At 37.5% G+C, this 26,949-nt stretch overlaps 1 protein-coding gene across 2 annotated transcripts in view; it reads right to left on the bottom strand.

Annotated features, from left to right (window-relative positions):
• Positions 1-24,393, bottom strand: part of prpf40a (PRP40 pre-mRNA processing factor 40 homolog A) — a 47,550-nt gene extending 23,157 nt beyond the window's left edge. The window contains exons 1-13 of one of the 2 annotated variants that reach the window (XR_012384859.1): positions 24,188-24,238; positions 18,048-18,188; positions 15,291-15,374; positions 12,781-12,808; positions 12,673-12,695; positions 12,372-12,416; positions 9,402-9,512; positions 6,851-6,971; positions 6,736-6,760; positions 5,194-5,409; positions 4,289-4,394; positions 2,266-2,330; positions 1,991-2,155 (exon numbers count right to left, since the gene is read on the bottom strand). Coding sequence is in view for 1 of the 2 variants with exons in the window: in NM_198356.1 (NP_938170.1) it covers positions 1,991-2,155; positions 2,266-2,330; positions 4,289-4,394; positions 5,194-5,409; positions 6,736-6,760; positions 6,851-6,971; positions 9,402-9,512; positions 12,372-12,416; positions 12,673-12,695; positions 12,781-12,808; positions 15,291-15,374; positions 18,048-18,188; positions 24,188-24,190 (1,133 nt within the window). In the remaining variant the exon portion in view is untranslated. 2 annotated transcript variants of the gene reach the window in all.
• Between the last annotated feature and the right edge of the window lie 2,556 nt (positions 24,394-26,949).

The following is a 26,949-nucleotide window of genomic DNA, read 5'->3' as shown; positions in this document are numbered from 1 at the left end:
TAATAGATTTTTAATCAATCAGAGTGGCGCTTCAGCATAGAAATCACTTTATTAGGATGTGGATCGTTACCAGGGCATTGCAATGTAGCTTGTATGGTGTTGTAATGCATTATTATAGAGGATTTATGGCTTAAGGTTTGAGTGTTTTTTTTTTTTCTTCATGGGATACACTTCAAGTCACACATTAGGACACATTAACACTTGTCATTATGCTTGAAAGAAGAATCTTCTACTCACCCATTTCTTAAAGAGCCCCTATTATGCATTAAACAGGGTAATATTTTGGTTGTAATGGACTCCAACAACAGGCTGATATGCATACAAGGTCAAAAAATACTTTCATTGTCTTATACTATGCATTTATTTTTACCTAATTATCCCTAAATATCCCTATTTTTACCTATTTATCTCCTTAGAGCAAACCTAATCTGCGCTGATTGGACCGATGACAGTCTCTTGCGATTGGTCAACATCGTTTAGAGAAATGCCACCACGGCTTATCAACAATATTGAAGTAGTCAAAGTGCATAGTATGTGTGTGAGCATACCTGCCAACAGTCCTGTTTTTCCCAGGAGTCTTCCATATTTCAGACCTATCTTCCGCCACCCTCCTATTTTGTTATTTCTCCTGGAAAACTCCCGTAATTTCAATCATCCCAGATCCGATCGCAGCGGCCGCCCGAAACACGCTTCATAGTAGTTACTAACACCACAGTACACTGATCTCAGTGTTATTCAGACACTTAACCGCCAAACCTAACCCCCCCGGTCTCCCGGATTTTCAGGGACAAATGTTGGCAGGTATGTGTGCGAGCCCGATGTAAAAGTGCATTAAAGCAGTGCAGTTGAACACTAGCATAATGCTAAGTAAAAACAGTGACACATATTCAGCAATAATCAACACAATGCCCAAAGCTAAACTATTTGAAAATTGACCGCTTCACATGTGTAGGAACAGCTGATGATGGCCATAGCAATGACAAACGGCAATGGAACGCGAGCTCACAAACGCATTTAAATCAGTAAACAAAGAGGCACGTGGCACGTTTTCAATGTGGCATTAGACGCGATATGAGAATATAAAGAGTTAACCTGATACAGCACGCGCAGTTACAAGTAACAAAACACAATTAAATACATAATTTGCAAGCTAGAGAAAACAAGGAGGCAGCCATTTTAATCGCTTTTAATCGAAACTGATCTATGAACTGTGTACTGTAAAGTTCCTGTCAAGCTCCAATGCCCAAAGTCCCACACATCAATAGTCTTTTCTGATCCTTCCTTTAACAAACGGCTGTTGAATACCCCTTTGTAAGGGTGTAGATTGCTGTAGCACTGGTCAGAAAAATGACGGGAACACAGCACACAGCTCGGGCTATGATGCTGAGGTATTTTTGCAAAAATAAACTTCCAATCACTGACTCTTCACAGTTTCATCTTTGTGTATAGAAAATAACACTAACTTTCCTCTCATACTTCCAATAATATCAAGCTGAGCACAGCGTCTTCATGACTTGATTCAACCAGGATCTGCTGCAGTGTTTGTGGGCCAGGGGGTTAAATTTTCCCGTGTTTGCGAGCGCAACAAATTGGCTGGGCTTAAGTTCAGTCAAAACGCCTAAAGACTCGTTATCAAGACGATTAATTTAAAGCACTATGAGTCAACTCTTTTATAGATGAATCAATAGTTTTAAACACTGTGCACATTCAGATTTGAGCCTTAGCTGGATATTTCACAACACTCAGAGCTGTTTTACACACTACATAGAAGGTCATTTAAAAAACAAACAAAAAAAAAAAAAACATAACAGGGGCTCTTTAATTTTTATATATAGTAATGGCAAGTTAATGTCTTAATGTCTTTCTTTTTTTTTTTTTGTATTTGGATTAAATGTGGTGACAAGAGACTTTAACATTACCAAATCTTACAGTGTCCATTATTCAGACAGTTGTATATAAAGTTACATGTATATAATGTATATACACTCACTTGTATCGTGTGGTTGACGTCATCTTCTCGTGGTTCTCCAGGAAGCGTTGGAAAGTCTCTTTAGACTCCTTGTATTTTATTCTGGCTTCTTCCTTTTCCTCTTTCTCTGTCTGGACTTTATAAGCATTGAACGCCTGTTTCTTCTCACTGAGCTTTGGCAGAGCACTGCACACACACAGAGAAAGGGACGTCAGTGAAGAATCGCACAAATTTGTTTAACGGCGCAGGATGTAAACGCTAATAAATGCCAATAATGCTGTGCAGTATTTGGATACCTGTAACGAGGGTCATTAATTATCAGCTTCATTGCCTGCTCCCATGATGCATTGGAAGAAACGCCCTGTAGGCCACAAAGAGGGAAAAACAAGAAAAGTTACAAAAAACACAACACAGGGTTGGAAGAAATATTTTGATTGGGAAGAATAAAGTGCATTTTTATCATGGCTGGGCGATAAATAAATTGTCCATTAACCATGTGTAGTTTGCATCAATTAGTTTGAACGAAAATCAGTTTCACTCTAATGCTGCGTTCACACCAGATGAGGATGAAGCGTCAAGCGCGAATGATTTACATGGTAAAGGGGTGGTCCAGAATGAATGAAGATTTATCTTTGGCCTTTTTGACTGTTGCATTGTTTTGCAGTGTGTGCTGTCAAACAGCATGTAAACACATGTTTCCTGCAAATCAACTGCAAATTGTGGCATGTTGCAAAATGCGTTGACGTCAACTCGACTTTAATAACAAAGGCCACTTCAAACATTTCAAGTTCCAGTTCAACACTCCCACTCCCAGAGCAGAATAGGCTCACTCAGGGCTGTTTATGCTAATAAATCATTTAGATTTCATAAAGAACAATTAAGCGTCTTGATTATGTTCATGGCTGCATTAGAGCTGCACGATTCTGGCTAAAATGAGAATCACGATTTTTTTTTTGCTTAAAATAAAGATCATGATTTTCTCACGATTCTGTAGATGTAAAATAAAGGTATGGTAAAAACAAACATATGGCACAACATCGATAATAATATTATGTGTAGGTCTACTGGTTTCTATAAATAATTCTATTCTACTTATAATAATTCTGATGTTGAATTATTATGTTTGAGATATATGCTTGCAATCTGTCACATTAGACAAATTTATTCACTGGTAAAATCAGACATTTGCCATTATCAGATTATATTCAACAATATATAGGCTAGAGTAGTTATACTGACATTGTAAACCTTTATTTTCATGCACAACTGTGGGTTCGCTATGAAAGAAAAAAACATATCAAATGCTTGTCGTAATCATAACTCTTAAATGCGATATGATCATTTAAATGAAGTGCACACTTTCAGTTTCATTCTGACTGCTAAGTGCTTGTTCATACTTCGCGCGCGGCTCCCAACCGATCACTCTGTGCCAAAAACTGAATATTATTTGCAAGTGTATTACCCGTTACTCGCAACATATGCAGGTTCTGTTCACTAAAGTAGACGCGCGCGTCTATCATTAAGTAGAGCGCGCGTCTATCATTAAGTAGAGTGTGCGCCCTCTTTGTGATAACAGCTCACGGTCAGCAGCACACGTCACGTGTAATTTCCTGATTGCGAAAGCATCATTATATTAAGACAAAAATTACATTTTTAGGTGAATTATACCTTATAAATTCAGTATGTGACTCATTCAACATCATTTGGAGGTGTCAATGTCACTGAGCAACGTGTGTGAAACAGTGAAAAGACTCGTGCAGCCGCCTTTTCTTCTCTCCTGAACTTGAAAATATGATTGACAGAATCGTAGAAATACTGGATTAAGATAGTCTAGGGGGTCGAATCGAGATCGCGATCTTTTAACGATTAATTGTGCAGCTCTAGGCTGCATGTATTGAAATGAAAGGTGAGATGTCTAATAGCATTAATAAATAGCTATTGTTGATATTTAAAAGCTTATTACAAAACATAAATGTAGATCCACAGAGAGGAGAGAAAAGCAGAAGAATGAAAACAGAAAAAAGTGTGATAAAAAGGCTCGCAGAGGTAAATTTCCATGTTGACATCATGAATCAGAAAGTTCGTTATCCGTAATGAGCGTGTCTTTCTGGAAGGCTGTGAGGGGTCTGTGAAGCGTGCGATTCCACAGTCTTCTGTTTCACTCACTTCAGTCTAATCACACTCACAGCAATTAAACAGCCGTGGCTCTCACAGGAGCACTTTGTGTGCCAAATTAAAACACACTAAATTTAGAAAGACCCAGCCGGAATATCAACACCTCCCTCCTCACTTCACAGGGGAGAGAAGGAAAAAAAATACCTTTTCTTTCAGGAGTTCTTTAAAGGCCTGCTTCGCCTCCTCTTTTGTATTCCACTTGTAAACTTTCTTCACCAGCTCAGGTCTCTCCTCCTTTGAAACGTCATTGCTGCAATAGAAATGAACCCATGAATGAATACCCTCAACACAATTATCTTTTCAAATGGAAATTAGCATTTGGTCTTTTATGCCACAAAACATTTCAAAAAGCGTCATGTGACTTAGTGAGTCAATTTGTAGCATCAAATATTCAAGCATTTCATCCAGTGGGATATGATTAGATTAAGTGAAAGATGTTCGACTACATTAAAGGGTCACGAAACACCAAAACACATTTTTTGAGCTGTTGACAGTCGTATGTGTCCCACACTGCTAAAAACACTATTAGAACACCTATATTTCACTAAAAAGTGTAAATTGGTTGTTTTTGCATTATTTCAAGCAGTTTTTACTGTTGATATTTGGTTAATCAGGAAGTGACGATTTTGTTCGCTTTGACTCGTTGGATGGAAACGATGCTTCATTCGCACAACTTTTATGCGATAATCCAGTGTTGCGCATAAAGTTTATTCGCATTTTTGGATGGAAACGCAACTGGCCCTGGCTTGCTCACTTTAGGCATGACAGTGGAAACGCAGCTATTGATTTTCATAGCACTTGTTTTTCCAACTTTCCAGCTTTCTTCAAAATATCTTCTTGTGATTTCAACAGAAAAAATATGTTTGAAAACATACGAGCGTGAGAAAAACCATCCCTTTTAATTGTATTCAGAAACAGTGTCACAAATAAGGAAAATAACATCTTCCTCATTTAAATAAACAATCATTTTAGCCTAATATGGAATGATTCAGAATAATGATCCTTTGTGAAGTTCATTTCTTGGTATCAAATATATGTGCATTCATCACCTAGGCTGGGTCTCCACGCTGGGCGTTTCCTCAGTGGAGTTCACAGCGACATCACTGCTGACCTCAGCAACCTGCGCAGGCACGTGAGAAGGCTGTTCCTCGATGGTGCCCGTCGCCATGGTAGCCTCCGTCTCAGCAACCGGCGCCACAGTAACAGAAGACTCATTCTGAGCTGTGAGAGCAGGGGTGGTGCCAGGAGCCACAACATCAGCCGTCCTGGAACAGACACACAGAGATTAGTTCCGAATGATCAGAAACAAACAGATCCAGAAAGAGAGTAGACTGCTTTAACCATATTTGAAGAAAATATCAAAATTTCCAGACTTTTCTCTGACTGTCACTGAATAAAAATTTTTGAAAAAGGCTGATTTCCATGACCTGTAATGAATGCTGATTTTAACCATATTTTTAAATGGAGCACTATGCAAATTCTACCATTTTTTTTGCCATACTGTCAGTTTTCTGTATTTTGTTTCTGTATTTAGATTTTTTTTTTCCTTATTTTTGCTTTTGAATGGCATTATGGGTTCTTGATAATTTTTTCCAACAGCTTCCGATGTTAAAAAGTCCTCCCTTAAAGCTGCTTTAATGCAAAAAGCAACTCTTCTTTTGCTTTTTAAACAACATTATATGCAGCTTTAAACATGTTTTATTAGTTTACAGTGAAAACAAAGTGATCTGAGGGAGTTTGAGAAAGTGGTCATACTGCACTGTGCAAAACAGCTTATCCAGCCAAACAGCCGGGTCAGAATTTGGCATCAACAGCATGAAAGCATAGACCCATCCTGCCTTTTGTCAAATGTTCTGGCTAGTGGTGGTGTAATAGTGTGGGGGATATTTTCTTGGAACACTTTGGGCCCATTAGTACTACTTGAGCATCGTGTCAACGCAACAACCAATCTGAGAATTGTTACTGACCATGTCCATCCCCTTATGACCACAGTGTACCCATTTTCTGATAGCTACTTCCAGCAGAGTAACACACCATGTCATAAAGTGTGAATTATCTGACACTGGTTTCTTGAACATGACAATGAGTTCACTGTACTCAAATGGCCTCCACAGTCAGCAGAGCTCAATCCAGTAGAGCACCTTTGGAATGTGGTGGTATATTAGATTCGCATCACAGATGTGCAGCTGACAAATGTGCAGCAACTGTGATGCTATCATGTCAAAATCTCTGAGGAATATTTCCAGTACCTTGTTTAATCTATGCCATGAAGCATTAAGGCAGTTCTGAAGGCAAAAAGGGGTTCAACCCGTTACTAGTAAGGTGTACCTAATAAAATGGCCAGTGAGTGTATATAACAAAACACTGTAATCAATTAAATAAAGAATTCTTTATTGGCACGACAAAAGAACTTTGGCCTTAATTCAAACAAAAATGATGGATGGATATTAAAATTTTTTCTTTTTAAAGTTTTTTTTTAAAGATAAACAAAATGGATTTGGATGAACATTACACTAAATAAATTCTGCGATGATATTTAACATTTTTTGGGTGAACTACGTTTTTATGGTTTAGTAAAAGCAGAAACTCACCCATTTTCCTCTGCCTTTATCATCGCTGAAGAAAAGAAGGAGAAAAAAAGATAAACAATTTTCAATTCTTAATTTGAGAGACGACAACAACATTATATTCATTTTGCCTACTGACCTTCCAGGTCCTCCAGTTCTTTGGGTTTAGTCCAGCGAGACTCTTTGGTCTGGGAGTTATAGTAATAGGGCTTTCCGGTGTCTGACTTATACTCTTTCCATGGGCATTTTGACAACATTTGCTACAAAATAAGCACAAGAATTCAAAACAAATGAGAAAATTGTGTCATTCAAATACATTTGAGTCTATAAAATTGACTCTGCCTTCACTTGGGCAAAACATGTTTGTCTTTCTCTTTTCTAGTGAACACAAAAAATATTTTAAATAAAGCTGAAAACCTGTAACCATTGTCTTTCATTGTATTTGTTTTCCTACAATTGAAGTCAGTGGTTACAGGTTTTCAGCTCTCGTAAAAGTATCTCCTAGATAAAAAGAAAAAAACTCAAAGATTTTAAATCACTTTAGGCCGAGCAAACGTTCATTTTTGGGTGAACTATTCCTTTAGGACGACTGATGAAGCTGGCTTATTTCCATAAGGACCAACACAATCTAACAAGAGCAGCACAAATTAGTGTAGAGTCACAAACAAGCAGAGCTGATGATAATTACAAGCAGATAATCTACTGACACAGGCACAGCTAGCTGGAAAAAATCTCACACCAGCAACTGTCACGACCATCAAATGCTAAATTTGTAAAGATATTAAACAGTAGAAGGTCAAATTTTAATAGATTATTTTTCAAATATTTCCCAAGTGCAAAAAACAAAACAAGAGAATGTTTACAGTGCCTCATTTTATATTCATCTTCTGGAGAAAGTATAATTGCTTTTACTTGGCAGGACTAAAAGCAGTATTTACATAAAAAAGACTGTTTTGATTTTTTTTTAAACATTAAGTGCTTATCTAAGTGTTGTGCATAAAACAATGAGCAATATTAGATAGACACTTAAGAGCAGGGGTCACCAATCTCGGTCCTGGAGGGCCGGTGTCCCTGCAGGGTTTAGCTCCAACTTGCCTCAACACACCTGCCTGGATGTTTCAAGTATACCTAGTAAGACCTTGATTAGCTTGTTCAGATGTGTTTGATTAGGGTTGGAGCAAAAATCTGCAGGACACCGACCCTCCAGGAACAAGTTTGGTGACCTCTGCTCAAGAGTATAAAACCAGACAATAAGAGCAATGAAATAAAAACACATAACAGCTCTCAATAGGCCTCAAGGTCAGACTATATATGTTTTTAACTTGATTGAAAAACAATATTATTAGCCTCCTACAGAATAATCCATTTATCCAAAGAGCTGCCCAATTCAACTAACGTACCTAGTTAAGCTAATTAAACTAGTTGAGCTTTTAAATTGCACTTTCAGTCGAACAAAGCTCTAGTAGTACTTACAGCACAATACAGTAGTGGACCTTTCACCCAATTCACCTTATTCTCAGCTGTCGAGCGGGCGCTGCCATTAGAATCTTTTTGTCTCGCGACTTCCGGTCACATTCACTTCCATTCATTTTTTGACGTTAACAACTGCTTGTTACGCTGCTTGATGTTGCAATTTAATATTTTCTTATTATATTATGCTACTTGGTCTGCGTAGTCATGCAAACATTTGTTTGTTGAGCAAGTAGTTTGGCCATTTTCTGCCGTTTATTATTCCTTGTCATTTCTCCCATAGGCGACTGAATCGGAAGTTCTAAGACAATCGCGAAAACAGGCGCACTTCCGCATTTTAGAATAAGGTCAATAGACTTCAGCCCAATCCCAATTCTACCCATTAGCCCTTCCCCTTATCTCTACCTTCGGTTTTGAACCAGCTAATCAACCTCTTACAAGATATACTAGAAACTTCCTAGCAGGTGTGTTGAAGCAAGTTGGAGATAAACTCTCCAGGACCGAGTTTAGACACCCCTGCTTTAATATATTCATAACCGCATTCTTATTTTACCGTCATGCTTTAAAAATAAAAACGCTAAAATAAAACCGGTAAATTTCACGATCCACAATCATAACTCCTGTACAGCAGTTCCACATTTCATTATTTGTGGTATTTTATTTATTCGTGGTGCGTTTATTTTCTTTTATGCTAAAATTGTTCAAACAAATTTTAAAGTCTAAAAAACAAAAATGTGATTAATTTAATTTCTTTATTAAATTGTGCATATTGGGAACTCCTTCCAATGTATATGAAGTAAGGTTATCTGTTAAAATCCTTTTCTACAAACCTTTTCACCGGTTTCAATAGTTCCTTGTGTGTCTTAATAGGTTTTTAATGCCAAAAAAAGGTGCAAGCTGTGAATAACTCTGGCCCTAATACTCGAAAATGTTAATTAATAATCTATCAGGTCTCTCTCCGTTGAGAATATCCACTTGGCAGTTGGTGTGAATGAAATTTCTGGAAATGAGAATGAACAAGCCTTAATTCTAAAATCCTTGCTACCAATTAACTACAATTATTTGAGTAGTTCTAGTAGCACTATGTAAATTAAGAGGCTTTTTTGAAAGATCTAAAATAAAGCACAATATGAAAGCTCGTGACCTCCTGAATGAACAGTAACTGGCAGATGAAAGAATATGACTGTGCAAGTAATGATGAGGGGTTGACCTGTTTTTACCTCTGCGGGTGATTTGAGTTCATCTGGTTTCTCCCAGGTGGATTGTTTGGTCTCTGTGTTGTAGTAGTATATTTTTCCATCCAGAGATTTGTGCTCGGTCCACACTGACTTCTGTAGGAGATATTATGAACATGTCTCTTACTACATCATAAGCGGCTAGCCATGTCAGTCATTTCATCAGCTGCATTCTGCAACCACTAGTTAAAATTGCAGAAAAAAACAACAATAAAAGCTAGCTTATCATTCATTTATGTATTGCTTCATTCTCTTTCTGCAGAAATGCTAATTAGCGAATTGCTAATAAAACAATTGTGCTTTTCCTTCTCATTAAAGGATATCCTTTAGGATAGTTTGAATATTTTTGACAAAACACCATTTTCATTTAAAGAATATCTGACATTTAAGTAAAAAAAAGAAATAGTTAATAGTAATTAAAATTGATAAATTTTAATAATTTTAAATGATTAACTAAATTAAAAATTAAAATTGATAAATCCTTAAATTTCACATCCCTAAATATTTCAACAGATTTACTGCACAACCATCAATATCCCAGAATCATAAGAGTATGTGCTGGTTGCTCTTTGGACCAGAATTATAATAACTGAAGTTCTCCCGATGTCAATAAAGACACAATGGGTTTAAAGTGTTACAAAACCTTAAATGTCAAAGTTAAAGGAAAGCTTCCTTTTTAAATCTAATCTACTCAATCAATGAGATAATGTAGCCAATCAAAATAAACGGGTCTCTAAACTGACAACTCACTGAATTTGCTCACTGAACTGCTGTTTAACAGCTCACTAGTAGGGGTGTGACGAGACGCTTACTCCAAGAGATGAGACACAAGATTCATGACAAGATTTTTATACTATTTTTTGAAATCCTCAATGATGAAATATATCTTTTATTCAATTAAAAAAGTTCATTCACAAAATGCTAAACTATATGATTTTTTTTAATCAACTTGTAATGAATGTTATTATACTTCAAATTTAATAAATTCTATGCTGTAAAATGCATGCAAACACTGCAAAACATTTTACTAATATATCAAATGGAAAATAGTGTTTATATATAAATATTATATAATATATAATAGCCCCCCTGAATTATTAGCCTCCTGTTTATTTTTTTCCTTAATTTCTGTTTAAAGGAGAAGCGTTTTAACACATAACTAAACATAAAAGTTTTAATAACTCATTTCTAATAACTGAATTATTTTATCTTTGCCATGATGACAGTAAATACTATAGTACTAGATAATTTTCAAGACACTCATGTACAGCTTAAAGTGACATTTAAAGGTTAATTAGGTTAACTAGGCAGGCTAGGGTAATTAGGCAAGTTATTGTATAACAGTGGTTTGTTCTGTAGACAGTTGAAATAAAAAATGAGCGAATAATTTTGACCTCAAAATGGTTTTTAAAAAAAAAAAAATCAAACACTGCTTTTCTCCAGGGGGAAAAAATATTATCAGAAATACTGTGAAAATTTACTATTAAATTTCATATAAATGGAAAATAGATTTTTATTTAATAATTTAGGGGCTTTTTAAAATAAACTTGTAACAAATTATATTTTACTTCTATTTTAGTGAATTATGCTATAAAGGACATAAAAACGCTGCTAAATATTTAGCTATAATCTGACTGGACAAACTCTGAGCTACTGGATGTGATTACGAAGTAAGGACTGATAGGAGAGAGCTATTTTAATGGAGTTTAATACCACACACCGAATGAAAAGAAATGTTCTGTTTTTCCAGACGGCATAAAGGATGAAGGGTGTATGGATTCAAGTGTTCACTATGCGTGTGCGCACTCAGAGGAGATGTGTGTGCTCTACGGACTCGGTCGATACAGAGAATGATGCGAATAATGCAGACTTCAATAATGCGACTTCGATAATGTAATTAAAATAAGAATATTCCACATCTCCGATTTGTGGTTACAATAATTATGACTTTAAGAATATCTAAAGTGCTATTCCATCGCATGTTTAATTTGTGTAATGGTGGTTGTAGCAGTCTTTGCTTTTGGACGTGGCAACATTTAAACTGAGGTTTAAAAAGCGTTTATGCCACACCTGTCCAAGCCAATGAGTAGCCGGGGTTGCCAGGTATATGCAAAGCACTTGATTTGCAGTTTGAATCCAATCCTGTCTCCAAACTTTAGGGTTAAATTCACTCTCACGCTAAATAATAACATCAGAACTCACGAGACAATCCTTTACCGCAAGGAGAAATCTCGTCAAGATTTGAGGTCAGACTACATGATTTTAGCCCTAATTTTGACTCGCCGACCGGTTTAGAGAAATCACTGACAAATCTGTTTGACGTTTCAGACAGAAAGTTAAAAAAGAAAGTTGAGGAGAAATTACTAATTCCCTTCAAACCCAGGTGAGCAAATATGTACATTTTCTACCCCATTAAAGGCTTCTTTCTCGTAATGTAGTTAATAACAAAATATATACTACGTGTTTTTGGCTGTAAGACGAAGTTTAGATGAAGTTGTCGGCGATTCTTACTATTTTAAAGTCATGCAATGTGAAAGCCCCTGTCGCCGATCCATGTTGCAGTGTAAACAGCGACAAACGCTAGCCCAGAAAGTCATGCAGTGTGAAAACATCTGTGACACGACGACTTTGAAAATCATGCAGTCTGAACTCAGAGTCTCACGAGACCTCGTCACACCCCTAATGATGAGTCATAAGGAACTGCTGTTTTTGTGTCTTTATAAAGTCTAACGGAATCTGAAAAGTACAACCTATATAATGTGTTTCATGGTAAATAAATAAACAGGAGACAGGGAAACAATAAGGCATATAATGACAATATTAATTTGCATGTGACATTTACATTAAAATTCCTTCATCACCACAGATGTGACTCCAGTTATTATTAGTATCCAAACATCATACGTCTCACAAGCTTTAAATAACAATACTAATATATCATATTTAAAAACTTGCCTTTTTTGGCTGTTCATCAGGTGAAGACTCGGTTGATGTGGTGCTCTAGTAAGAAATAAATAATACTCTTATGTAAAAAAAGTATTCTGCCTTTAATGCTTTAAAAGGGATAGAACCATTAACTTGCATTATATATGTTTTTTCCTAATATATAGAATAAGAATAATATGGACATCTTGGGGTGAACTATCCCTTTAACAGCACTAAATTCGGCTTGTAAAATGATCAGACAGGAAATTGATTTAAATCACTATCCTAACAATCCAATATTAACATTAATGTGTTTGACTGTTTTTCTTACGGTTGTTCCAGGAGCAGCCGGAGCTGAAATAGAGCAAAAACACTAATTACATTTAGAAAAAAACAAAATGAACAAAATGATTATGACCCAATACAACTTGTTTATTACCTGCAGCCTCCACTGGACTTACACCAGGCTGAAATGGAAAAGAAAAGAATAGCGTTTTGATACAAAAACATACACCTTTCAAGAGAATAAACATGCTGATTTACATGTCCTTTGTGCAACCCATAATAAAAGCCCTGTCAAAATTGATGGAATTAAACTAGTCTGTGTAGATCTAAAGATACCGGCGCTAACTTCATTAGCAGTGTCCTTCCCACAAATTACAGGAAAAGAAAATGACATCATGACTAACGCTATAGTTTGACTGACAGGTCCCAGAAAGCACCTGATCAGACTTCTTCATCTACAGCTCAAAGCCAGGTGCTAGTTATCACTGATGCTGTCAGTATTTAATACGATTAACGAAAGACAGGCTCTTTGATGCTTATTATAGATGATTAAATAAAAGCAGATCTTATTTACAATTGAATAAAGGAGGCATGTTCAAAAGACAGCAACACATCTACACTAAAAGAGCACGTTTTTTGAAGTAGATGCTGTTTACATTAAGCACAAATAGGGACAGATACCATTCACACTCAATGCAAATAGCATTTAGAGACCTGGGGCCTCATGTATCAATGCTGCGTACGTACTAGGGATGGGAAGATTAACCGATATGTATCGATACGCGGTCATGCGAGTGCATCGGTTGAGCAGCAGAGGATGAATGAAATTTTGGAAGCAAATCGAGATGCATCGGTTTTTGCGAGATGCATCGATTTTTCCGAGATACAGCTTATATTTTTCATATAGAATGTATTTTTTATTTATTAACAAGTGTTGTCAACCTGTTGTTGGCGCATAATTTAATCGACCTACATAAAGTATGCCTTAGCAACGGATTTGCGGATGTGTACACACTACAACTCAGTGTATCAGGTGTGCGGATGAAGCTAGTGGTGCGCCCTCAGAAAGCGCGAGAAGCAAAACAAACATTTTATTCCCCACTGAGTTTTAAATCTAAAGTATGGCAAGCAACATTATGGATTTAAGGATGGACGACATGACAGGACAGATGCAATTTGCAAAATGTGCCGCGCATCTGTAAAATACGCGGGCAGTACGACTAATCTGAAATCTCACTTGAAGCCGCGCCACGGTGTTGTTGTGAAAGCATCTTCCAGTGTTTCTGCATCCCCGGCTTTCGCACTGCTTCAACCAGCTCCAAAAGTGGTGAGAAAAGCATTGAAAGTTTTTTTTCCGTGCGCAACAGTTCTGCTCGCTCTACGCCAATAACGAATGCTATTGCATTGTTCATCTGCAAAGATATTCAGCCTAGTGTCACGGAGAACGAAGGTTTTAAACACCTCCTCCTGTTAATTTTTATTTAATTATAATAATAATAATATTAATAATAATAATGATAAAAATAATTGGGTGTCACAGTGGCACAGTGGGTAGTTTGACCACCTCACAGCAAGAAGATTGCTGGTTTGTTATATTTTTATTAGCCTGTTGTTTACAGTGACAGTGATGTTTCAAAGCAGCATAACACTGCTAGTTCACCACCTTAAGTTTTGAATAATCAGTGGCACAATATATCTTTGTAAAACTTGTTTTCATAGTTGAAAAGTTAAATCACAATTCTTGTTGTGCAATGCTAAATTTATTTATGTTGAAAGAGTGCAAATATTTTTTTAATATATATTGCACTTATACATTCTGTTTATCTTGAAAATACTTAAATAATATGTGCTATATGTTCTCAAATGGCCCTCTACTGTAAACTGACACTCTGGCTCTGAGAGAAGAGCCAGTTTGTAAAAAAGTCTTGGTTTTGCTTGGTTAATAAATAATCAAACTCATTCAATGGCACAGCATCCTCTTTCACATCATCTCATAAACTTGATCTAATTAGTTAGTGCTGAAATATCGCATCGTATCGTGATATGGGTGTGAATCGTATCGTGTTGCATCGCAATATGTCACAAATGTATCGCTAATATATCGGATCGTATTCTTTGTATCGAGATGCGTATCGGATCGGCATTATAGCTTAGATGCCCAACCCTAGTACGTACAAAACTTTGCGTACGCCAGGTTTCACGCTCAGAATCGCTCATGTTTGGATTTACTAATGATGAAATGAACGTGAGAATGTCGGCTTTGATTGACTATATGAAAATGTGTGCACATTATCGATGCATTTATATTAAATGTGTTTCGGTTTTAGGCCTTGGTTTCCTTGGTTTTTTAGTTTCGTTTAAGACTTTTCATTTCGGTGCATCCCAATTAATCACCCACCCTATTTCAACCTAAAATAAACAGACACAAAGTGTGCTAATGTGGGGAAGGAGACATACCCCACACTCCAGATTAAACAGATCTGTTCTGCTACTATCACTCGAATCACATGGACAAGCGTTATGGGAATTGGTGTTGATCCTAAATTGGTCCATTTTCCCACTTTGCAGTCTGCTCATTAGGGTTATTTTGACTCTGCTGACAGCATGTGAGGGTCTATATTTAACCCGCACTGCTAGATTAGTGTGATATTCAGGGTAGTTTACCGGTCCTGTAGGCTGGATTGATGCAGCTGGCAGACGAGGTGGCATCATCATTCCAGGCATCATTGGTGGCATCATGGCTGGCATCTAAGAAAAGATGTATGTGACGAAAAATGTATGTGAATCGCTAATTTCCCTCCTACACTGCACAGGAGGAAAGCTGGGTGCGAGAAGAGGGGTGTAGAGGCTCATCTTGTGCCTTCTAGTTTGCAGTGCCTCATTACAGTCTGCTCCTCACACTCCAAAAACATCCAGACATGACATTTATCTCACATAATCACAAATATATACATATGGAGCATGATCATAGTCCAGAAAACTGGTAAGATCTGGTGGTAGTTAAGAACTGTGGAAAAACTAAGTCTACAAATACAATATTATACATTATAATTGAAGAGTTCAGATGAAAAAACCTCTGTGCAGTCTGAAATTTCCATAGAAAATGAACATTTTTCTCAGCCTCCTTTTTTTATGTAGAGTTATTTCACTTTAAAGATCATGAGAAGGACTTATGCTCTGCTGTAAAAGTGAAATAACTGAACCTACACACAGGAGCCTGATAAAAATGCTCATTTTAGAAGAAAATCTCAGATGGCATTCAGTGGTTTTTGCATCTAAACTCTTCAATTGTGTATCAAAGATAAAAAGCATGTGTACCAAACAGTGTGCACCAAAGCAGAACTTACAGTTCAAATTCGACTTCCTACACTTTGAGTGCACTAGACATGCAGCACACTGAGCCTTTTTTTTTGCTACAGCTAACTTTTATTTTTATAACTGAAGTTATAGTCCACATTATATTGACTAATTTTGTGAACCTCTTGTGCACAAACAAATATTAATAATTGGCATAGCAGCCTGTCATAATCAATTTACAATGTAGTCAAACTAACAGAGGTACATGGAGAAAGTTAAACTGCTGGATTTCAATGCTTACATGTTCCTATTGTGTGGGTTACAAGGTTTCACTTTTAGCATTTTAGTCAGTGTGTCATGTTTGACCATGAAAAAAATTATCTTTAGTTAGTTACAAATCTCAAAGATGTAGTGCATCCAAGATATTTTTATACAGCTCACATTTATACTGTATAGAACAGGGGTTTTCAAAGTGTAAGACAGTGGGCCTCCCTTTTGACACAACTTATCCATTGGCGCCCCCCTCCTCCCAAACACGCACGCACGCACACACACATGTGTATATATATATATATATATATATATATATATATATATATATATATATATATATATATATATATATATATATATATATATATATATATATATATATATATATACAGTATATATAAAGACACAGACAGATGTCAGACTGTTAACTCACTTTTAACATCATTTGCATGAAAGTGTAATTATTTACAGAGTAATAACAAGTATTTTAATATAACGTTTTTAAAACTAGGATGATGGTTCAATATGAATAGAACAGATTCAAGAACTGTCCATCCCAGTCAAAGTTTAGTGGGTCTCATGCTGTCATTAGCCAAAATATTTTGACAAACCACACATAAAGGTCGTGGTTCATCAGCTGGTCCTGTCCACGTAAATACTATACTCAAATACTGATCATCATATCGTCGTCTTTTGGGTTTAAGCCCTGAACTTGAAGGCTTTTGTGGCGAGGGGGCATGGCCGAGAGCCATGGGAACGGAGTGAGGCCACCGCTTAAGTGGATACACCTGCGGTGCGCACCTGCCTCGGATCCCACGGAAGGAGCTCTGGACGATAAAAGGAGGAACGATGGCAGAGGAAGCCGAGAGAGGACCGGGCCGGGATATATTTTACTTTTGCTTTCAGTTTGATGGCAGTCTCCGTGAGGAGCTGCCGTTCGTTTGTTTTGGTTTAGACGGCAGCCTCCGTGAATACAACCGACCCATTGTATTAGCAGGCAGAATTCACAGCTATGGCCTTCTGGGTAAAAAAAAGTTTTCTTATATTTGACGTATTATTTTTTTGCTTTGTTTAAATATAATAAAAAATACATATAATAATTAAACTTAATAATTATATTTTTATTATATTATATTTTTTCCCGCGCCTCCCCTGACATGCTCTGGCGCCCCCCAGGGGAGGCGCGCCTCAAACTTTGAAAACCCCTGGTATAGAACATACTTTTTAAACGGTTGAGTAATAAATTCAATTTCAAATGCAGAACCTACTAAATAGTAGGCGATTTCAGACGCACTCTGGGGACCCCTAGTCTTGCGTAACTAGACAAGATGGCTAAAGGTCTGGGAATTTTGGCCACTTTGAATGGTCAAGGACCACTCACTATGTTAGATGACTGATAGGTTAACCAACCAATCACGCTTTGTTTTGTGCTGTGCCATGTTTAAGAGTATGAAAACGTCATCAGATTGACAGCCTGTCATGCAAAGTTTACAAAAATGAGGCATCCATATTCTAAATTACCTGTCAGCAAAACATGGAGGAAATCAATAGGACTCTGTAGGCTTTGTTCTGAGATTCCTTCAATTTGACAGTTACAGGCATGCAACATTTGAGAAAATAAGTCAAACTAAATGTTTTCCCCTTTCACTATTATATCGAATTCTTGCCATCAAATTCTAAATTCATTTTACTAAAGCTACTAATCTCTGTATAAGAAACAACACTGCTGCAGTCTTTCTGAAGTTATTTCACCCCCTGCATTTTGACTCCAAATCACAGGAGAACATCATCATTTTAAAACAGCAACACTCCCGAAATAAAACCCGAATTACAAAAGCATTTCTCAGTTACCTGTCCAATTGGTGGAGCGCCCATTGGAGGCATCATGGGTGGCATTATTCCCGGGGGCATGGGGGCCAGGCTGGGCGGCCTCTGGCCCATGGGTGGCATTCCCATTGGAGGGAAGTGAGGCGGGATTCCTGGTGGCCCCATCTTTAGAAAACAGACAAAGTAATTTAATACGTGAATGACAGAAGATACAAACATGGAGTCGCAAAGACAGAAACTGGTGACTTTAAACCAGGTAAATGCTTTCCAACACCAACTAGCAAAGTGCAAAGTGAGGGGGAATTTATGATTGAGGTATTGTTGGTTTTATGTTCGCACATTCAAACTTTCTCCTTAATAATATGATTTCAGAAAAGTATTCTTTGCAAATTCTAAACAGGGAAATCATATTAGCATCCAATGACAATCAACTCACAACGTTATTCACAGTCAACCAAACAGTGCTAATGTTGTTTTGAAGTCAAACTTACATTAAATATTCGGTCTGAAATTGCAAGTAGCGGTAAACAATATAAAGGACCAAAATTAACGAATGTGCGAATTTAAAACCAACTTTACCTCAATGGATTCCTAAAGGTGGCACAATGAGATAAGGTGGAGCTTGACTGGGGCCACTATTAGCATCAGTCAAGGACTGTTATGAACAATAGAGTCCATTACAGTAACCACAACAGTACTGATATTTTTTTTTTTCTGCACGAATGAAAATATACAACCACAATTAGGATATCAATACCATGAAACTGTGATATTTTTATCTAAGGCTATCATACTGTACCGTCAGAATCTTATTCTGGCCTATGCCTAGAATATAGAGGTAAAGTTGGTTTTATATTTAGATATTCAGACATTATCCTTAATAATATAATTTCAGAAAATTATTCTCTGCAAATTCTACAAAGGGAAAAATCATATTAGGACCCAACAATTATCAATGTACAGCATTGCTTACGGTCAATTAGACAGTGCTAATGTTGTTTTAAAGTTATTATTGCATGCTAATTCTGACCGAATATTCATATTAGCTTGGTAAACAATATAGAGACAATAAAAGAATGAATGTGTGAATATAAAACCAACAGTACCTCAATAATTTGAATTTTTAAATAAATCCCCAACTTTCGCAAAATCTTTTATTTTTAAAGAAATTACTCAGAATCAGCACATAAATCTAAAGAATTTATTTTCGACTTTTTTCATCTTGTTAATTTTTTATACATAAACAAAAATCGCATGGCTTTAATCCATAATTTTTGACATTTTTTTTGAAGTTGACTCACTGCTCAAATCTTTCCATATGTGTAACAACAAAAAATGTGTCAGATTTTTGGTACTACACTCAAAAAAAAAAAAAAAAAACTTTTTTTGTGCTCGTTCAAATTACTTAAAATGAGTGGAAACAACATAATTCTTGAGATTCATTGGGACAACTTAATTTTTTATGTTTAATCCACAAATTTGTTAAAAGTGTTACGTTAACTTAATCAATTTGTCTTGGGGCAACATGAGTAAATTGCGTGGAACCCTGCATTTTTTACAGTGTATATGTATATTGTTACATTGTTGCTCTTGGTGCGGTTCGCTTTCACACTGCAAAGTTTCTAAATGGACCAAAAGAGCTAAAACAAGTTACGTGTAAGTAAACTCTCCTCACATTGGTCACAGAGTTTCACGGTTTATTTTGCAAAGTCCCGCTCAGGTGTCAGGGGGAGGTTTGGTGGTGTTTGACAGGGTGTGCGCGACGTGTCTGAAGAGCGAGGAGGGATGCGGTGGGGAGGGGGGAGAAGGGTGCGCAACGAATTTGAGGACTGGGAGGAGGATGATGCGTGATTACCGGGAGATTATCACTCGTTTGTGGGCATCCTGGAGTGTCTGCATTTGCGGGAGACTACCGAAACTTCCGGGAGACTTGGAATGTCTGTTGAATGACTTCCTGCCCTGCTCATAATTCTCTCTTCATATAGCCGTATGCCTATCACATATCCATAATACACTGATATAACCGGGCTCGGATCGTATCGCTTTCTCACTACAATCGATCCGCTACAGAGTTCGTTTCAATCGAGCCAAGACCACCTCATTCAAGCGACCTCTGATCGATTGATTTGGCGCGGACCTGAGCGGCTGGTGGTTTCACATATGCCAAACAAACCGCGCTAACTGGGCAAATGAGACAGGTCCGAAACAAAAGTGTAGGTGTGAAAGCACCCTTAGGCCCCGTTTACACTAATGCGTTTTAGTTTGAAAACGCATAAGTTTTGCTACGGTTACGCCAACCGTCCACACTACGCCGGAGTTCTCGAGCGCCGAAAACGGAGCGTTTCGAAAACGCTGGAGAGGCCGTTTTCATTTTGAAACGCTGCTGCTCCGTCTCAGTGTGGATGATGGAAAACGGAGACATCTGAAAACGGAGGCGGGGCTGCAGACGTTCGCCTCTATGATTGGGGCTTTTCCTGAATATTAAGTAGCCTACACACACGGTTCAGTCCTGCATTCTCTCCGTGTAAGTTCAGACTTCGCAAGTTTGATCAAGGCTGCAGTCTCTTCTTCTCAGTTTGATATGGAAAAGCAGACTATACCGAGGACACGGGTAAATCTTCAAAGGGAACAGTGTACTTTATAACTTCATTCACATCACCCTGGCTTCGTTGTTTCACTTTCTCAACAATAAAATGTAAACATGATTTAAGGAACTGCCTATTTTCATTTTAATATTAGCAACTTAGACAGCAGACATGTTGAGGCGCCGTGCTGTATAAGATGAGCGTCATCTTCACTGTCTGGATATTTATAACAAAACGGAGCCGATAACAACTGCCTCCTTTCAATTTCAGTGAAAATACGAAACATCCCCTCTCTTTTGCTGAGTATCAGTTTTAAGAATCGATAATGGCCATTTTAAAAGTATAACATACAATAAGTTTATACATTATAGGAAATAAAGGCAAGCGATCAGTCAATATACAGAATAGGCTACGTGGTTACATTAATCATTAACCTATCTTTGCGCTCAGCCAAAACACGTTACCTGAGAACAAGTAATAGATTCCAATGCCCAAAGTCAGGGAATATGTCGTTAGATAAAGACAACAAGATGAATGAAATATCCCGTTTAATAAATATAGTGAGATTAGATCCAGCGGGAGATGCTTGATGAGAAGTCCGACTAGCAGAGCTCTCATCTGGGTACATGGGCTGCAGCGCTTGCCCGAGAGCGTCTGTGTGGTCACGTGATGTGCGTTTTCAGCGTTTTGGTGTGGACGGAGAGCAGTTCAGAAACGCTGGGTAAAACGCGAGTGTGGACGCGGATCGTTTTCATTCTAAAACGTCGTTTTAAAACTAAAACGTACTAGTGTAAACGGGGCCTTAGATGCTCTTATTTATTTTCATACACTTTTATACAGTTGTAATTGACTTACCCCTTTCTTAGTTTTGTTAGTCTTTTTTTCCGTTTACCTCTACCCAACGGAATCTGCCTCGCAGAACTAGGCATGGGATAATAACAGTTTTCAAGGTATACCGTGGTTTGAAAAAGTCAAGGTTTTAAAACGCCAAAATATTCAGCAATACTGTTCCTAAGGTATGTATATGATTTTTCTATTTACTTTTTAAAAAGTTTTTTTTAGGACAACAGTATCTCTAGTAGAAAAGATATCCAAAGATGACGATTTAATTGTAAAGAAATCTGTTTTTGAAACAAATGAAGACAGCAGAAGTTATTGACTCATTTTCATTATCCAGCCTGATATGTTTACAGCTCCAAAATAGAAATGTTTCTCAAAAAAAAAAATGAAAAGTATTAAATTCACTTAAATATGCTGTTGTGGGTCTTCAGGTCTTAGTTTTCCCTAATTGTCCATGTAAAGCTATGGCCAATCGGTAAAACCAACAAATCTATCAAAAAAAGTTTAACAAATTTAACATTTATTAACTATTTAACAATATGTTTTGTCTTCCTTAAGATAACATGTTTTTTTTATTGTTATTATTATTATTTCCTTTATTTAGCCAGGAGATTAAATTGAGACAGTACTGTCTCTTCTTCCAGTGAGACCTGGTGTTTAAAAGTTCTCCATGCTTTTATGCATAAATTTATGTTGAGCATAAATTTAGTTTATTATAGCTTTTAAAACTTTTTTTAAAAAAAGGTTATGCTAAATTATATGTTTATAAATAGAGTTTGCAGGTTGTGACACATTACTTAAAATGTGTGACTAAGAAATAACTGAGGGGACGCAGTGGCGCAGTAGGTAGTGCTGTCGCCTCACAGCAAGAAGGTCGCTGGTTCGAGCCTCGCATGGGTCAGTTGGCATTTCTGAGTGGAGTTTGCATGTTGTCCCTGCGTTTGCGTGGGTTTCCTCCGGGTGCTCCGGTTTCCCCCAAAGTCCAAAGACATGCAGTACAGGTGAATTGAGTAAGCTAAATTCTCCGTAGTGAATGAGTGTGAATGAGTGTGTGTGTGGATGTTTCCCACAGATGGGTGGCGACTGGAAGGGCAGGGTAAAAAAATGTGCTGGACTAGTTGGCGGTTCATTCCGCTGTGGCAACCCTGGATTAAAAAAGGGACTGAGCCGAAAGGAAAAAGAATGAATGAAACAACTGAATTTAAATTTTAATGGTGCAAGTGAAAAAAAAATCCATTGGTTATTACTGAAAATTATTAGCGCTTTGCCATTTCATTCATAATGGTCCATCCATCACAACTTAACAAGCGGATACTAGAAAACAGTGACATTTTTATAAAAGGTTATCATACAGCCAGAATCTTATACCAGCCCATGCCTACACGGAACAATAGGATTTCTTTGCTGAACAATTAGATGAATAGGTTTATTATTATAGTTTGATCATGAATGTCAATGCCGTCCAGCAATAATGCTGATTCCTTTACATTTATTGGATTGTATTGTATATGACTTTTAGCCAGATGCATTAAATGTGTGGAAAAAGCTCTAAAAACAGTATTTTTTGAAAGGGATAGAAAAGTCATGAACAGTGATGGGGCAACACGGTGGCACAGTGGGTAGCACAATCGCCTCACAGCAAGAAGGTCGCTGGTTCGAGCCTCGGCTGGGTTAGTTGGCGTTTGTATGGAGTTTGCATGTTCTCCGTGGGTTTTCTCTAGGTGCTCCGGTTTCCCCCAGAAGTCCAAAACATGTGGTGTAGGTGAATTAGGTGGGCTAAATTGTCTGTGCGTGAATGAGCGTGTATGTTTCCCAGTGATGGGTTGCAGCTGGAAGGGCATCCGCTGCGCAAAACATTTGCCGGAATAGTTGGTGCTTTATTACGCTGTGATTAATAAAGGGACTAAGCCGAAAAGAAAATTAATGAATGAAGGAACAGTCATAAAGCGTTCATAAGACAGTAAGTTACCAAAATCATCAAATAGAGAAACAAGTGCTGATAAAGATGCTGAGCATCACTGATCTGTGACTGATCCTCCCCAAGTCTATTCTAATGACAGAAAATATCAAATGTTCCAGCCAAACCAGCTTATAACCTTTAGTTAGTATTCTTACATGTACAGAAAACCAGTAATCTGCTCAGTATCATAATAACCATATGATTTTATTAGTCTTTAACAACACAATCACGGAAGATATGAGTTTAATCAACTGCCACTCAAGTTCGATTAATTTAAGAGTTTTATTAAAGTTTGATTAGTCGACTAACATCTCAATTCGCCAGGAGCAGATGGACTGTCTGTGATTAAACTCAATTACTTTATTTAATATTTTCAGCGTGATAAGAGTTTATGTTCTCTACGTTAGTTACTCTAACACAGCATAAACATCTATGCAGTCAGTAAAGCAAATGATTATCCTACACAAGCAGCTTCCATACAGAAACGTCTGACACTATTAGATGTGACACATTTAACACATGTGCTTTAATAAACACAATAACACATCCAAACCTTCATTCAAACGCACATTAGCTTTAGCATTAGCAGCAACCACTCATTCACATTAGCTTACATGCTAACCAGTCTTTATTTCGTCTACGCTACATCCATTTCTTCACAGCAACTGTCTTTAACCAAAGCGAAAACACGGGTTGTTGTTTAAACGTGTGCTAGGTAGTCGCCAGAACACGACAGCGTTGCGTTTATGTGAATAAACTGTGTATTTAGCTGGACTCACCATGATGAGAGAACATGCAGCGGCCCTCCGCGAGACAAAAACCTACGTTCTGATTGGCTGCCTCGCGCCGGGTTCAAACTACAGAGTTGTGCTTCAGTGCAACTACAATGGGTAGGGCATGCGCATGCACGGGTTTGAACTGCAGGGGGAGAAAGCAACTGTAAAGCTGCGCAAACAAGACGCAGACGTGAAGCGTAAGTACGAGTAAGATTACTTTATGCCACATAATATTTATAAACAGATTGGTGGTCTCAGATTTTTGTTAACTTGTAGTTTTTCTCCATCAAAACTCCCTATAAACCTCTCTAAATTTCATGAACAGGCTCTTTTGGCATGGAAGTTATGTTTCGTTTACAATTTTTTCCTGCACAAAGTGAAGCTATGAAACAACGAAAGCATCTTAGTAAAGAATAAATCGATTTTTAATCAGAATTGGCATGAAAAAGACATTAATTATCTTTGTGATTTACTTGATTCACAAGGGAACTTCTATTCATATGGTGATTTTATGGTTAAATAATTTCCCAATTATTCATAAAAAAATTCATACTGTGATTAAGGCCAGACGGTTCAACGCTAACAATTTTTTTTCCACTGGTGGTTCCGATTTTTATTTGCCCAACCAAAATTTTCACTGGTCCCACCAAAAAAAGTAGTAAATAACTATTTCTTAGCCACATATTTTAAATAACGTGTCAAAAGCCAAACATAACTTCAGCATAACTTTTCTTTGAATACAACTGACAATTTTAAAAAATACAACTGTGATGTAAATAAATTTGGAAATAAATATATGCTTAAATTATAGAGAGAAATAACAGATGAACTGATATATTGATATTCAATATTGATCTTTCTTTCTAGTTGTCAGTGCAGAAATAACCAAAACAATAGGCCTAATGCAAAATCTTATAAGATTAACATATGGAAAAGTTCTCAGATGGTAATTTGTCACAGTTTTTCCAACAAATAAACAGCTCTCTATTTCAGCATGCTTCACTTTCATATTCGACATAAAATACACATTTGCCAGTAGGAATGACATCCGGCCCTACTCATAATTCTCATTTTATATAGCCATGACTATTACACAACCATAATACACAAATAGTCTGGTTCGTTAGTTTGTTGGATCATTTTGCTTTCTCATTACAATCGATCTCGGAGTGATTGTTTTGGCGTGGATCTGAGCGCAATTGCGGGATTCACATATGTCGAACGAACCATGCTAACTGGGCTAGCAAGACAGGGTCCAAAACAAACGTTTAAGTGTGAAAGCACCCTGTTTGCACGCAATGACAGTCACAGCCAAATTAAACTTTAGTGACAAGGCAGCACATGCTTGATCGGGCCACTAACAATCCTGTTTACTGTCCCGAGCATCTGGCACGCTCGCCCCGGGCCATCGGGCAGTCCTTATTGTTGAGCCCAGCTAATGTGTCAGAGCGGTCGTTACACAATCATTTGTGTCTTTGTATAGTTTTACAACTGATTCGATGCATGCGTCATCCATATAGGGATGCAACGATTAACTGGTTACACAATGACCATCGCCTTAATTCGTCATTGTTAATTAATCGTAAATGCTTTTCAACACTGTGTTTCTGGACGAAACAAAACTTCGGCAACTAAACAAAGTTACGCCAACTGTGCGCTAGTTTAAAGTTCCGAGCTTGCAAGGCAAGTTCATTATTTCCAATGGAGGGACGCGCACGCGAGACAACGCTCTCACACTTTCCAGCTGTGCCTAGTTGAGATGACAGGGAGCTTCTGTGACTGCGGGAAATGCAAACGGCTGAAGTTTAAGGAAGACCCAATAAAAGGTACACAGTTTTGCAAACCCACCTAAAGTTACAAACAATGGCACAGATGAGAGCAATCATGTAATGACAGCTGAGATCAATCGAGTGTTTTTGGAGAGCGTGCTAAAAGACTCGGTGAATCAGCTGTTTTTAATGGCCCGAATCTCAATACGTTACATTCACTGCGTGTTCAGCTCAAATGGCCGCTAAATGTAAAATCTCTGTTGCTCATTCGCAGGAAGACGATAAAGGCTGTTGTGTTGAGCCCAATGAGCCTCACATCCAAAAATAGAGCAAGGGAGTTCCTTTCGTGATATCGCTTTGACTCACGCTCAAAATGGCGGATGTGAAACAACAAACTGAGGATGTGGCAATGCGCGCCTGTCAATCAATATTGGTGAGCTGGGGGACCGCACTCGTACGTCAAGTTGCTGTCTGTCTCAAAACCGCTCCAATTGGTCTACCGTTTTTATGTTGTTAAATTAAAAAAAGGACTGGGTGTGTTTATATCACCTCAATATGACAGTATATGCACTAAACCTACACACATGTCTGTCCAAACAGCTTGAAAAGTAGATTTTTCACCATAGGTGCCCTTTAAGTGGTATAACAGTATGTTTGCTTTCTCTAGCCACCATAATAATCTCAAGCCAGTTGTTTGTTTTTCATTGCATTCTTGTTTTAAAACCATTCTACTCTTTAATGTGTCATATTCTAATTGGCTTTGAGTCATATTAGTAAGATTATGGCATGGCAATATGGCAAGATATTTTTTAGTATCCTACATAGTCCTCATCCATTGTATTGTATTGTAGTTGGGTTCAGTTAGAAATATCTAATATATTGTAATGTAATGTGGATTTATATAGCGCATTTATTGTGTATGGCCATACACCCAAAGCGCTTCACAATCATGAGGGGGGGTCCTCTCCACACCACCACCAGTGTGCAGCATCCACT

The sequence above is a fragment of the Danio rerio genome, chromosome 9 (genome assembly GCF_049306965.1).
Source record: "Danio rerio strain Tuebingen ecotype United States chromosome 9, GRCz12tu, whole genome shotgun sequence".
Classification (NCBI taxonomy): Eukaryota; Metazoa; Chordata; class Actinopteri; order Cypriniformes; family Danionidae; genus Danio; species Danio rerio.
Note: the sequence above shows the minus strand (reverse complement) of the source record. Positions and strands in the feature narration are given on the sequence as shown.